Source organism: Suricata suricatta, chromosome X, assembly GCF_006229205.1.
Source record: "Suricata suricatta isolate VVHF042 chromosome X, meerkat_22Aug2017_6uvM2_HiC, whole genome shotgun sequence".
NCBI classification, from domain to species: Eukaryota; Metazoa; Chordata; class Mammalia; order Carnivora; family Herpestidae; genus Suricata; species Suricata suricatta.
This window is the reverse complement of record NC_043717.1, coordinates 44,363,875-44,376,811: the sequence shown is the minus strand read 5'-3', so window position 1 is coordinate 44,376,811 and position 12,937 is coordinate 44,363,875. Positions and strand designations below refer to the sequence as shown.

The following is a 12,937-nucleotide window of genomic DNA, read 5'->3' as shown; positions in this document are numbered from 1 at the left end:
GCCTCCTCCGCCCGCGCCTCCGCCCCAGGAGCTGGAGCCAAGCGGGGAGCCCGGGCCCCGCGCCCAGGCCCGGGCCATGCATGGCCACCGAGCCTCAGGGGGTGCCGGGCCTTCGGAGCCCGAACACCCAACCACGAACCCCCCCGGCGCCGCTCCACCGGTCAGTGCCGACACGGATCCTGGAGCCTTCGAGTCCGGACTGCCCGTGCTTAGGAGCTCAGGCTCGGCGCTCGGCGGCCCCCTGGATCCCCAGTTTGCCGGACCGTCGGACGCCAGCCTGGGCTCTGCGCCAGGCCCCCGGGTCTTACCCTGTGGCCCCAGTCCACAGCACCACAGGGCCCTACGCTTCTCCTACCACCTGGAGGGTTCACAGCCCCGGTCTGGTGAGTGATCGAGAGAGCATGGGAGCCCGGGCCACGGGCCTGGTACTGGGAGCGGGTTCTTGTTCTCGGGCCCTCTAAGCCCCACCTCGGGGCCGGCCCGCTCACCCTAGCCCTTCAGTCTTATCAACCCCCACCCCCTTCCTTCGCTCCTCTTGCGTCCAGTCCTTTCAACCTCTGCCCACGGTCTTCTTTCTCTGTCCCCTTGCCCCCTCAATCCTTCCCACACCCTTATCTTCTATCCGCTGAGACTAATGGGAGAGGGAACACTCCCGAGAAAAACGGGCAGGATTGCAAGACTGTAAGGGGAATTTGGTTGGGGGAACAGGGTTTGTTTGGGGGAATAGGAGAGAAGGAGTCTCCCATTTGCCAAGCGCCTACATTGTGCCAGGCACTGGGCTGGGTGCTTTACATAGGTTCTCATTTCATCTTCAGGAGCCTCCTGTGAAGGTGGTATCATTTTGTAGGGTAGGAAACTGAAGCCCAGAGAAGTTGAGTAACTTTCCCAAGGTCCCACAGCTAGTATGGAGCCAGGATTCAAAACCAAATATATTTGAGTCCAAAGTCTGTGGTCTTTCTCCTTCCCAAAACTGAGGTTGGAGACCATGAAATTAATGCCAAGCCTTCTGCTTATGTGATTTTCTCCTGTACTGTTCAGCAGCTCTGGAGTATGAGTGGAAAAAAAAAAAAGAGGGATGGTGGATTGATCCAAGGTTGGGGTTTTGCCAAGGTGTGTGTACTGGGAGGACAAGGGAAGGAGGGAGTAGAAGGTGCTAATGAGAGAGATAGATGGAAGAAGTGGGCCTCTGGGGGTAAAGCTGGAGGGGAGGGCTGGAGGAGTTGATAGGTAGGGAGACAGCAGAAGGGGTGGGGGCAGAAGCCAGATGTAGCAGAACTGTAGAGCTGCAGGGCTGCAAGGATGTTGTGAAGAGAAATCAGGATGCTTGAACTTGGATTTGCAGAAGTGGAGCAGCTCTAGGTGAGGCTGGGGCCATAGGCTGTTGCCTGGAGAGGCCTCTGAACTGCACAGACCTGAGTGTCTGAGGAGTCCAGCAGGGTCTCCCCCATCTGGGGACATCCCCCATGTCAACAAGAGCCCAGGAACTACAGAGAAAGAGCAGTGTTATTTCTGGCCTGCTTTCTACTGGGTAACACTGACAGAGCTGCTGAGCCTCTGGGAACCCCAGGGCTCACATCCCAGGCTCCATAGGTCTCTGGGACTATGGCTCGGCACAGTTAGCAGTAATGAAGCACAAAGCACTGGCAAGATGTGCCCCTTATTGTGTTGTGACCTTGGGCTAGTCGTAGAACCTCTAGGAGTTTCCAGGGGCTCCCTCTTTGTGGGCTGGAGATATCCAACTGACTAGAGACCTTTAACGCCCTGCCCTGCATGTTGCTCTTGCTGGCTTTCCAAATACCCCTTGACAGCTGTATAGAGCAGGCTACTCACCCAGTTTACTGTAGCGCTTCTTTTCATATCCCCAAACATGCTGGAAGAACTCCCACCTCAGGGTCTTTGCATCTTCTTTTCCCTCTGTCTGGCAGCTCTTCCCCCTGCTCTCCACCTGGCTTGTTCCTCATCTTTCAGGTCTCAGCTCAGATGTCACCTCTTCTGCAAGACCTTCCCTGACCACTTTGGGGGAGGGAGGGCATTTGTAAATCTCCATCACAGTTGCCCATGTGCTTCCATTTTTGCACTGAGTAGAGTCTGAAATTATCTTATTGTGTCTACTTGTTTATTGACTATCTTCCTCCACTAGAGTGTGAGCTCTGTGAGAGCAAGGGGATTGTATCTGTTTTGTTCACTCTTGTATCCCCCAGTGACTAGCACAGTGCCTCACACACAGTAGGTACTTAATAAATCCTTGTTGAACAAATACCTGAACAGATATGAAAGGAGTGCATAATAAGCCCTCAGGAACTATAGGACAACTGAATTTCTGCCCTCTAGATGCTCTTGGTCTGGCAGTCAGTAACTGGGCAGTGTCTAGACCCTTGGTCTCTAGCCTCTAATTGATACATAGTGGTGGTTCTGAGTTGCCTTCCCACTCCACCAATCCTTACAAATTACCAATCACAATACCCATCCTGAACTATTCCCCTCATCCCCAAAAAGGCACAAAAGTTTCCAGGATCCTTTTTCCCAATGAAGTCCCTGCCTTTGTGGGTGCTTTTTAAAAAATATTCTCCATGATAAGAAGTGTCAGGGAAAGACCTGGCTTCGCATCCAACCATTCCTAGCTGACTCAACTGTGTGACGCTGAGTGAGTTCCTTTCTCTGAGCCTCAATTTCCTCATCTGGAGAATGCCATGAGGACTCTATGAGATACTGGTGAGAAGCTTGCAGGATAGAATAAAATTTAAAAATATATAAGAGAAAAATCTTCTGAAGAGGAGGCTGAGGAATTACTCAGGCCCTGGCAAAGCAGGCGCTGGGCCATGTGATTCACAGCAACATGGGGTGTGAGAGGCCTGCCTCCCCCACTGCCCAGCCGGCCCAGGGGTAGGCACAAATGACTTGCTTCTCTCTCCACAGGACTCTCCTATAATTGGCCCAAAGAGCACAGGGTTGGTGGTTGCAGGGTGTGTGTGTGTGTGTGTGTGTGTGTGTGTGTGTGTGTGTGTGTGTGAGAGAGAGAGAGAGAGAGAGAGAGAGAGAGAGAGAGAGAGAGTCCTCTCAATTAAAGGATTGTAACATTTTAGTCCACATGTTAAGATTTCTGTGTGCCTGCCAACTTCCTCACTCAGACTGCTGAGGCCTTTATTGAATCACTATCCTTAGGGGCCAGTGGACCATCGCGGGAGGGTAGTGCTTTTTAAAATAATACAGTTGACTCTTGAACAATGTGGGGGTTAGCGGTACCAAGCCACATGCCCCTCCTGGCACAGCCAAAACTCTGTGTAGAACTTTGGACTCCCCAAAAACATAACTACTAATAGCCTACTTTTGACTGGAATCCTTACCAATAACATAAACAGTCGATTCCCACATCATTTTGTATATGTATTATATACTGTATGCTTAAAGTAAGTTAGAGGAAAGAAAATGTTATTAAGAAAATAATAAGGAAGAAGAAATACATTTATGGGACTGTACTATATTTATCAAAAAGAATCCACATGTAAGTGAACCTGTGCAGTTCATACTGTGTTGTTCAAGGGTCAGCTGTAGTTATATCTTATCAATGTGAAGAACCTTCAATTGCTTTAAAGTGCTTTCTCTTTTAGTTACCCTGATTCCTGGTAGGGAAAGGAGTGATCGTTTTTATACCCATTTTCCAGGTTGATAAAAACCTAAGGCCTAATTGGGTTACTAAGATAGCTCAGTGAGATACTAGAGAAGGCTTTGAGAGAGTTCCCAGCTGTAGGTTTGCTCAGAGATTTGGTGAAACCCTACCCTAGTCTAGGTTCAAAGCCTAGAATATCCTTCCAGATGCTATGTGGGGAGTAGCTTAGGGCCTATGTCTCTGTCACAACAGTTGCGCCCAATCTTAAGAGTCTTTTCACATGAAGTAAAGAACTAAGCGAATTGAGGGGCAGAAAGAAAGCTGGCTCCTTCTAATTTGGAGCCTAGGGCATCATCAGACACTCCAAGAGTTAGAATTGGAGCTGGAAAGGGCCCCAGACACGATCTGGTTCTGGGTTTCCCAAACTGGGTAAACATCAGAATCCCTTGTTGACTTTGAAAAAATAACTGTGATTCCCAGACTCCACCTCAGAGTTCCAGAATCTTGGGGTTGTAATCCAGGAATCTATTTTTAAAACTCCCCAGGTGATTCTGATGCACAGCCTAGAGTGGGAACTGATTTTTAGTTGAGGTAGTAGGGCTCAGAGAGGCAGTTTACTCAAGGTCCTACAGGGAGTCTGCCTGATTAGGGCCAGGAGAATGCATTGGCCTCCCCTCTAAGGCCTTCTCCTCAAGACCGTATGTGGACCTACCTCCCTCTCTTCCAACTCCAAAGGAAGGCATGGGATCTAAGCTAAAGGGAGTGAGTCAGCCCCTCACTCTCATACACACAAACACTGGCTGCTTCAGTTTGCCATCTATGCTTGGCTTTCATGAATAGCTGCCATTTGGCACTTCAAGCTGGAAAGCAGTTACAGTTTGGGGATTGTAGGCAGAGGAAACCAGCATCAGCAGCACTCATCATGGGGCCTGGCCCAATGGAAGTGCTTTAGGGAGTGACAGCAAGGTTTTAGAGCTAAGAGGAACATGAAGGGCAGTTCAGGTAAGAATTTCAGTAGGAGCAAGGGCAGTGACACATGGGGCATCCTGGAAACTGTGACTGGTATTGAGAAGAGTAAGGATACATCTGGTAAAGGGACTTTATCCTAGGGCAAGGGAGAACCATTGAAGGGTTTATTAAGCAGGGGAATGATGTGCTCAGATGTGGATGTTTGAGAGCTCCCCATATGTACCTGTGGAGAGTGGATGATAGGGGCATGAGAATGGGAGCAGAGAGATAGGCAGGTGGGCATTGCAGTCATCCCAGTGACAGGTGATCTTAGCTTGGGTTAGAGTGGTGGCAGGTAAGGACAATAAGATCTGAGAGAGATTTAGGTGCTAACATGGACAGGCCTTGGTGGTGGCTTGGATGCAGAGGCCAAGGAAGAAGGAAAGTCCAGGATGAGTTTGTGCATTGTTGTCTGAAACCAGCTACAGTGGCCCAATGGGTGGTGATGGGGCCATTTACATGCAAGAGAAGGAGTAGGTTTGAGGGAAGATACTGAGTTTGAAAGGCTTTGGGGGACATCCAGGTGGAAGTGGCCAGCAGGCATTTGGATAGAGAGTTGGAAAGCTCAGAAGAGAGAGGTCTGGGTGAGATATCTTCCCCAGCAGTGCACACCATAGATCACAAAGCAGCTCATGGAGAAAAGTGTGCATGGTTCTGGGCCCAGTCCCATCCCTGAATACTTAGATAGTGATCCACTATCTATGATCTACATCCAGGTGGACCATTCATTACTTGTCCAAACATTGCCTTAGAAATGCCTTGGGGAGGGGGAGCAGTTTTTAAAGCACATTTTCATAAAGCTGAGACCCATTTCACATATACCCAGGGTAGCGGCCATGGCAAAGAACTGAGGGAATACTCTTGAAAAGCAAATCAAACATTGGTAAAGTAAATTCTTATGGCTCTCCCAATGTTCTCCATTTTGAGGGCCTCCTGTGAGGCCATAACAGGAGGTCACTCATGGAAAGAAGAGGGGGCTCATGACAGGAGGGGGTGGTGGGCTCTGCTGGGGATTTTTGAAGAGCAGCAGTGTAGGATTCCAGGGGAATGTCTGGGAAAAGATTTGGTTCAGTCATCTGGGGCCTTCCAAACAAACTCAACAAAATATAAAGACTCTGGATAGCTGGGAAAAGGACTTCCCCCACAGGACTGAAGGAAATGTAGTTTCCAGGTTGCAGATGGTTGGCACCCCCTTCCTTGGCCTTTTCAGGTGCCTCTGCTCCTGTGGGAGGGCCTGGCTGGAGCTAGCTGCTTCTTCGAGGGTGAGTGGCATCTGTGTCCCAGACAGACTCCAACCATGGCTTTCTGGGGGCCGGTTAGCTAAATGCCTTAGGCAGATGTGGAGCTGGCCAGATCCTGGCTGGGTGGGGCTAGGACCTGTCTGGAATGAGGGCAGGAAGCACCATCTGCCATTGGACAGCGCTGCGGAGTTATGTTCCCTCCTCTGGAGAAAGCAGACATCCTTGGAGCAGTGAGTCCAGCCTCTCTGGGCTCTAATACCCAGTTCCTTGGACTTGGAAGGTATCATGTCTCCAAAAGGTGCCTCAAAACATACACAGAGCTGGAGACAAGGATGCAGGGCAGTAGCTGAAGGAGTCTCAGCACTCCTGGCTCTACCATTAGTTCACTGTGCCCCAGGCTTCCTTTCTCCTCCAAGGCCTTAGTTTCCCCATTTATAACACTGGGACTTGATCATCACATTTGTATGGCAAATAATATGGTATCAATAAATACTTGGTAATAAATACTTGTGAGATAAGGTAAAGTATAAGGGGAGGAAGAAGGGCATTTCTTTATTCAACATATGTCTATCGAGGACCTACTATGTCCTTGGCCCTGTGCAAGATGCTTGCTTGGTGTACAACAAGACAGGCACAATCCTTGTGCTCATAGAGCTTCTTTCTAGCAGGGAAGATCTACATAACAAGTAATTCCAAGTACAGATGCTGCAGAAACATATAAGGAGGGGGGTAAGCAGGGAAAAGAGGGCACTTGAGTTGAGACTCCAAGGATAAATAGGAGTCCAGAGGTAAGGCAAAGCAGAAAAGCCATTCAGGCAATGGGACCACATGTGCCAACACCCCAGGCGGAAGAGAGCACTTTCGAGGAACAGACAAGAGGCCATTGTGGCTGGAGGGTGGGGGTAGGGAAGTGTTCTTGAGCTGGGCCTTACTTGTCCCCAAGCTCTGGAGGTTGGAGTTCATCCAGGAGGCAAGGGGAGCCCTTCACAGGGCTACAGGAATTGAAGCAGACTGTGTTTTCATAAACTGGTTGTGGTGTGGAGAATGCCTTGTGGAAAGGGAGGAAGGGAAACCAGTTAGGAAGCTGGAGAGTGTGAAAAAGCTTATGGACTCTAAAGCTAAGAAAGTTGAATCTGCTAAGGCTTAGAGTCTGGCTAGATGTGTGAGTTAAGGGAGAGGAAGGAGACAAGGAGAAAGCCCAGCCTCTGGCTTAGGGAACCTTGTGGATGGATGTGCCACTGTTGGTATTGGGAAGGCAGGAGGAGGAGCCACTAGGGCCTGGTGTGGCTTGGGATACACTGAGTCAGAGGAGCCTGAAGATAGGAGATTGGGCATTGAGTTGGCAGTACCCAGCAGGCATCAGCTACATCCACCTGGGCCCTGGCGTTAAGGGTGGGAGGCTGAGGGGCATGGGTGCGTGGCTGAGGCCCAGAAGGAATGGAAGGCTCTTCCTGGTGCTGGCAGCTGTTAGCCCTCTGTGGTGCTTTCCTGAAGCCCTTGCACAGAAGGGGTTAAGTCACAGCAAGGCGGCGGGAAAGGCAGGACGGGCAGGGCTGGCCCCAGGGAGCTGCAGCTGACAAAGAAGCCCTTCCCTTTGGACCTGCTAGGCATGCAGCAGCTGCCCACACCCCTACCTTTGCCTTCACTTTCACCTTCCCTGCTCACCCCCCAGTTTCCCACGTCCAGGCCTCCCTGACTAATGTATTCCAGGTGTCGACACAGCCCCAGGGGCAGCAGGAAATGGGGCAGGGAAGGTCTGGGTCTCTCTTCCTGTGCATCTCCTTGGGGCTCCAGTCTCCAGGCCTCACTGACTGTTCTGTTCTCTGGAGAATTCCTTCAGGAACCCCTGTTTGAGTCCTGAATCCCTGGTATGGTCAGACACTGGTAAGAACCCCCCAGACCCAGCTCTGACACTTCCTAGCTTCATGTGACCTTGGGGGAGTCATTTCACCTCTCTGTGCCTCAATTTTCTCATCTGTAAAATGGGGTTATCATGCCTGCCTCTGAGTGTTGTCATAAGAATTAAACGCCACAGGTAAAGAAAACCCCCACCTCTCAGCGTGACACATTATAGCCATGTTCAACAAATAGGCCTGGCCCACCCTTTTTGTTTCTGTCCCCTTGCTTCTCTGAGCCTGCATCCGTCACTGTCTCTGTCTACCTTCTGACTTTCTCTGGTTTTACAGTTTCCCTCTCTAGCTGTCCAGCTCTCTGTAGTTTTCCTGTCTTGTCCTTCCTTGTCTTTGTCCCAGTCTCTCTTTTTCTCTCTCTCTGTCCCCCTCCCTCCCTCTCATTCTCTCTCTCTCTCTCTCTCTCTCTCTCTCTCTCTCTCTCTCTGCCTTTTTCTCTCATAATCTTTCTGTGTTACTCTCAAATTCGACCAGGCTTCTGGTGAGAGGGGAAGGGAAATGGGTGGATGTTGGGTCCCTGGAGTCACACACAGTAGGGGTCAGAGAGGCCATCCCCTAGTTGCTCTGTCCTTACAGGAAGGGAAATCCCAGCCAGCGTGGCAGCCCTAGTGCTCGGTAATTACTGCCCCCAGTGCTCCCAGCTGCAACTCCACTCCCTTCCCTTCCCGTCCTCTGAATTCCCCAGCCCCTCCTGGGGGTGGAGCAACCACCCCCATCCTTCTTTGGCCTCAGGTCTAGAGACACTGGGAGGAGAAGGCCAGGCCCTACAACAATCCAGCAACTTCAAGAGGGATGGGCTGCCTGTGCGCCCATGCAGGTGTGTGTTGTGTGTAGTGTGTGTGTGTGTGTGTGTGTGCGCGCGCGTGTGCGCACGCGCATGTGCACACACCATGCACGCATGCACATGTGCTTGCCTGCCTGGCTATCTTTATCCCCAAGGTCTGTTTTGTGTATAGCTTAATGTTATTATTTCTGTATGTCTGTGTGTATGTTCGAGTGTGTCTGTATATATCTATGTGTGCCTATGTGTGTCTTTGGGTCTGTATGTCTTGTAGGTTTCTATTTGCCTGCTTGTATGTCACCTTGGTTCTGTCTGAGCCCCTGGGAGTTTCTATATGTTTCTGCATGTGCGTTTCTGTTTGTAGATCTCATGTGTGTGTATGTGTGTGTGTGTGTGTGTGTGTGTGTTTCTGTTCCAGTGTCTGTCTCTGTATGCCCCCTATGAGTCTATATCTTGGTGGTGGTTGTGGTTGGTATGTGTCTGGCAGTGGAGGGGAGTGGTGTCTGCCTGTCTTTTGGCCTTTCCTGACACTTCCTCCTGTTCTGCAATGTTTTTACAAACCCAGGACTGTTCATCGTGCCCTCAAACATACTCTTGACCTCCCTACCCCTAGTATTCACACCACTGCTCACTTTGCTTCCCTTGCCTGGAGGACTGTGTGCAGTCCACCTAAAACCAAAAACATACACCCTATTCTGGATGGTTGAACTTGAAAACCACCTCCTTTAGAAAGCCACTCCCACTACCCCCTCCAAATGCAATTTCTTTCCCAACTTAGCAAACAATGGCTAAGGATGTGCTCTGTGACTCTGGACACAGACATGCTTGGGATCCAGTCCCAGTTCTAACTGTGTATCATCAGACAAGTACTTTTGCTTCTCTGCATCTCAGTTTTTGTGCCTATAAAATGGAGCTAATAGTACACAGGGTTTTTAGAAGGATGCCTTACAGGAAAGCATCAACACAATGCCTAGCCCAGAGTAGGTGCTTAACAAACATTTGAATCCCCATATTTTATATCCTCCACTAAAAAGTAAACACCTTGAGTTCCAGAGAGTTCTGAAAGTTCTTGCAATCCCCTGCTCTCTTCTCCAGGCACCTTGCAGAGGGCAAAGTGTGAACTGGACCAGGCAGAACAAAAGGCAGATTCCAGTTCAGGGAACTGCCGACAAGTATTGCATGAGCCAGCTCCCTGAGCCTGGTCAGGCCCAGAAGAGATTGGGCCCTAGCAGAGGGTGAAAGAAGGGATCTCCAAGGCTGCCACCCAAGAGCCAGAACATGTCAGATAGGGTAGGAGGTAAATGGCAGAGGTGGAAGGGGCCTTAAGGACCATTTACTTCAGATATCAGAAAGTGGTGGCCCACAAGTTGAGTTTCACTCACAAATTTTGCTTGGCCTACTCACTGTTTTCAGAACTAGGGGGTTTCCCATAAAAGTTTAGATTTCTCATTCTCTTGAAATATTGGAAGATCTGAAAACACAGAGCCCTGTTACTGCAAAGTGACAATTAGATAGAAGGGAGGAGCTACAGTCCCTACTTCAGGGGATGTATGTGCTCTCCAGTTTACTCCACTCCTTACCATTCCCTAATGTCTTATACCATTCCATTTTACAGAAAGGTATTCACTTTCCGTGAGGGTCCACACTTTATAGAAACATCCTTCCCTTTACAGAAGGGGCCTCACTTTATAAGACTTCCTCCATTTTACAGAAGAGTCTTCTGTTTGGCAGAGTCCTTCATTTACAGACAGGTCATCCATTTTACAAAAGGGTCTTTATAGAACTCTCCTCACTTTATAGAATGTCCCTCCATTTTGAAGAAATCTCCTCCACTATGGAGAAGTTGCTTCCCTTTACAGAAGGGGCATTCTTTGTATCAAAGAAACCTCCTTTTTATAGAAAGTTTCTCTATTTTGCAGGAAGGAAAACTCCTTACTTGCCAGAATGGCTCACAATTTCCAAAAGTGTCTTTGCTCTTCAGAAGGTGCCCCTGTTTTTTTCTGCAGAGTCTTTACAGTCAGAAGACCAGTCCACTTCAGGAAAGGAACCTTCAGAGCTACCCAAAGGGTTCTTGTAGATAGCTCCCCCTGCCCTTCTCACACTTGATGGAGCATTGTGTTTGAATGTTCACAGAGATCATCTGTCAGACGAAGCAAGACCTGGGTTAGTCTGGCCACAGAGGTGTAGGGCAGCTGGGATGGACCTCATATTCAAGGTCAAGGTTGGAGGAAGTGGGGCACCTATGCCTTTATCTCCTACTTTTTTCTCAAAGTGAGGGACCCCTCTTCCCCACCAATGAGCTGGCGTTCCAAAAGGCACTTTCTTATTTGCTGCTGTTCTTTCTTCTTCCACTCTCTCTGGTCCCTTTCTCCACTCCACCCCACCCCACCCCACCCCACCCTACTCCACTCCACTCCACCCTACCACCAGGAATTCCAACCGTCCCTGGGGCCTACCCTATCTCTTAGCCTGTAGAGGCTGAGATCTGGGGGCCGTAGGGAGAGGCATGCAGTGAGGGCCAGGAGGCCTGAGTCCTGGGGCCAGCTTCTGCCCACTCTAGCATCTCACGAGGTCCTCAAAATGAGGAACACACACATATTCTCCCCCATTTTGCAGATGGGGAAACTGGGGTCCAGAGCTGTGAAGCAACTACCCAGGCCACCATGGAGTTAATGGCTGAGGTCCAGTCTGAGGCCCTATTTGCTGACTTGAGATTGAGCCAAGGCTACAGCTAGGAGGTTGGGAGAGGTGGGTGTTGCTGGCCAGGGAGGGGACATGCTGGCAGCGGAAATTACCAGCAAGAGGTGAGGGAGAAGAGGGTCATTCCAGTGGAAATGGGCAAATGGAAGAAACCTTATCTTCAAACAGCTAGAGGGTAGACCTGTTCTGCCAGGAACACCAAAGCATGTGCTCAGGGCACTTACCAAACAGGGGCATGCAGCAACCAGAAACAATTTTTGTAATGATTTTGTTATTTTGATGACAATAAGTTGTCATGGAAAAATTCAAAACTATTGTACTTCTTAACATTTGTTTTACAGTTTTGTATGATTTGTATTTTCAATTGAATTTGAATTGAGTTTGAATTGGGGGATGGGGTACTATTGTCTTTTCTTTGCCCTGATCTGAGGAGCTGTTGAAGAGAGTGGGGCTGGATTCTGTGTCCATTTCTGGCTGGATTTGCTCATGTTTCTTGGTGTATCAAGAGCTCTGTATTGCATTGCAGCCTGTGACCTGTGGGTTTATTTATTAGTGTGCATAGTTTTGTGTCTTTGCGGATGTGCAGTTCTGTTCACTTTCAAGTTTAACTCACATTGCTGTGTGGGTAGGGGCAGTAGGTCCTTTCCCTCTTTGTTTCACGGATTCCCCCCAAACCAGGGGGCTATGATTACTATCCAATTATCCAGGTAAGTAAACTGAGGTTCAGATAGATAGAGAGGCTTGCCCAGGGTCACGCAACCAGTAAGTGGGGATGTTGGGATTTAACCAGGGTCAGTGTGACTCCTGAACCAGCTCTTCCTAATGAAGGTGCCACAACACCTTAACACCACAGGCCAGTCAGTGAGCATGGTCACGCCACTCTTCTTTGGAATATTCACATACCACAGGTTTTAAATGATTGACCTTGTTTTTCAATAAATAAGACCAGATTCAAGGATATCCCAGAAATAATGTCACTGTCATGAGCATTCTGGTGCCTATTATAGGGAAATTGGGTAGAGCTCACAGCTTGCCTAAGGCTTAAATGAACAAGAGACTAGGGTGCCCTGGTTGCCAGGTGCCACCTCAGAGGCCTTGCTCTGCCTCATTCACTCTAAGCCCTCCTTGACTACGGGTGCTAAAATTTGCTCAAATAAAGTACAGGTAGATTTGAATTTCAGATCTATAACAAATGCTTTTTTAGCATAGCATAATAAAGTTTTAGTGTAAGTATGCATAAGACATGCTTATATGAAGAAATTATTCATTGTTCATCTAAAATTCAAATTTAACTGGGCATTGTGTACTTTATCTGGTTGCCCTGTGCCTGGCTTCTCCATCCCCTGAGCTTCCCCAGCCCCAACATGCTGACCCCCTCGCACTTCCTGAGCCCTACCTTAGCTTTTCCTGAATGAGAGTTTCTTGTCTTTGAGATTGGGAGCTCCCTGAGGGTTAAGATTAAGATTACCTTTTGGCCTGCTGAAGGCCTGTTGGGACTGCACACCCCCACAGCAGAGCTGGGACAGTGCCCAACACTCCTGGGGTGCCCAGGGTGTGCTTTTGGTCGGTGACAAGAGATATCAGAATGGCAGCAATGGTTGTGTGTGAGCACAATGCACTAAGCACATTGCATATGGATGTGTGAACAACTCTGTGGCTCTCACTAGGTCCTTGAGGGCTGTGCATTGTC

General features: G+C 49.2%; 1 protein-coding gene across 2 annotated transcripts in view; it reads left to right on the top strand.

Annotated features, from left to right (window-relative positions):
- The first annotated feature begins 6 nt into the window (after nt 1-6).
- The window catches only part of FGD1 (FYVE, RhoGEF and PH domain containing 1), a 39,888-nt gene continuing 26,957 nt past the window's right edge, over nt 7-12,937 (top strand). For both annotated transcript variants that reach the window (XM_029929969.1, XM_029929968.1), the window contains exon 1: nt 7-383. In XM_029929969.1, the coding sequence (XP_029785829.1) occupies nt 77-383 (307 nt within the window). In that variant the 5' untranslated portion in view covers nt 7-76. The remainder of the gene's footprint in view (nt 384-12,937) is intronic.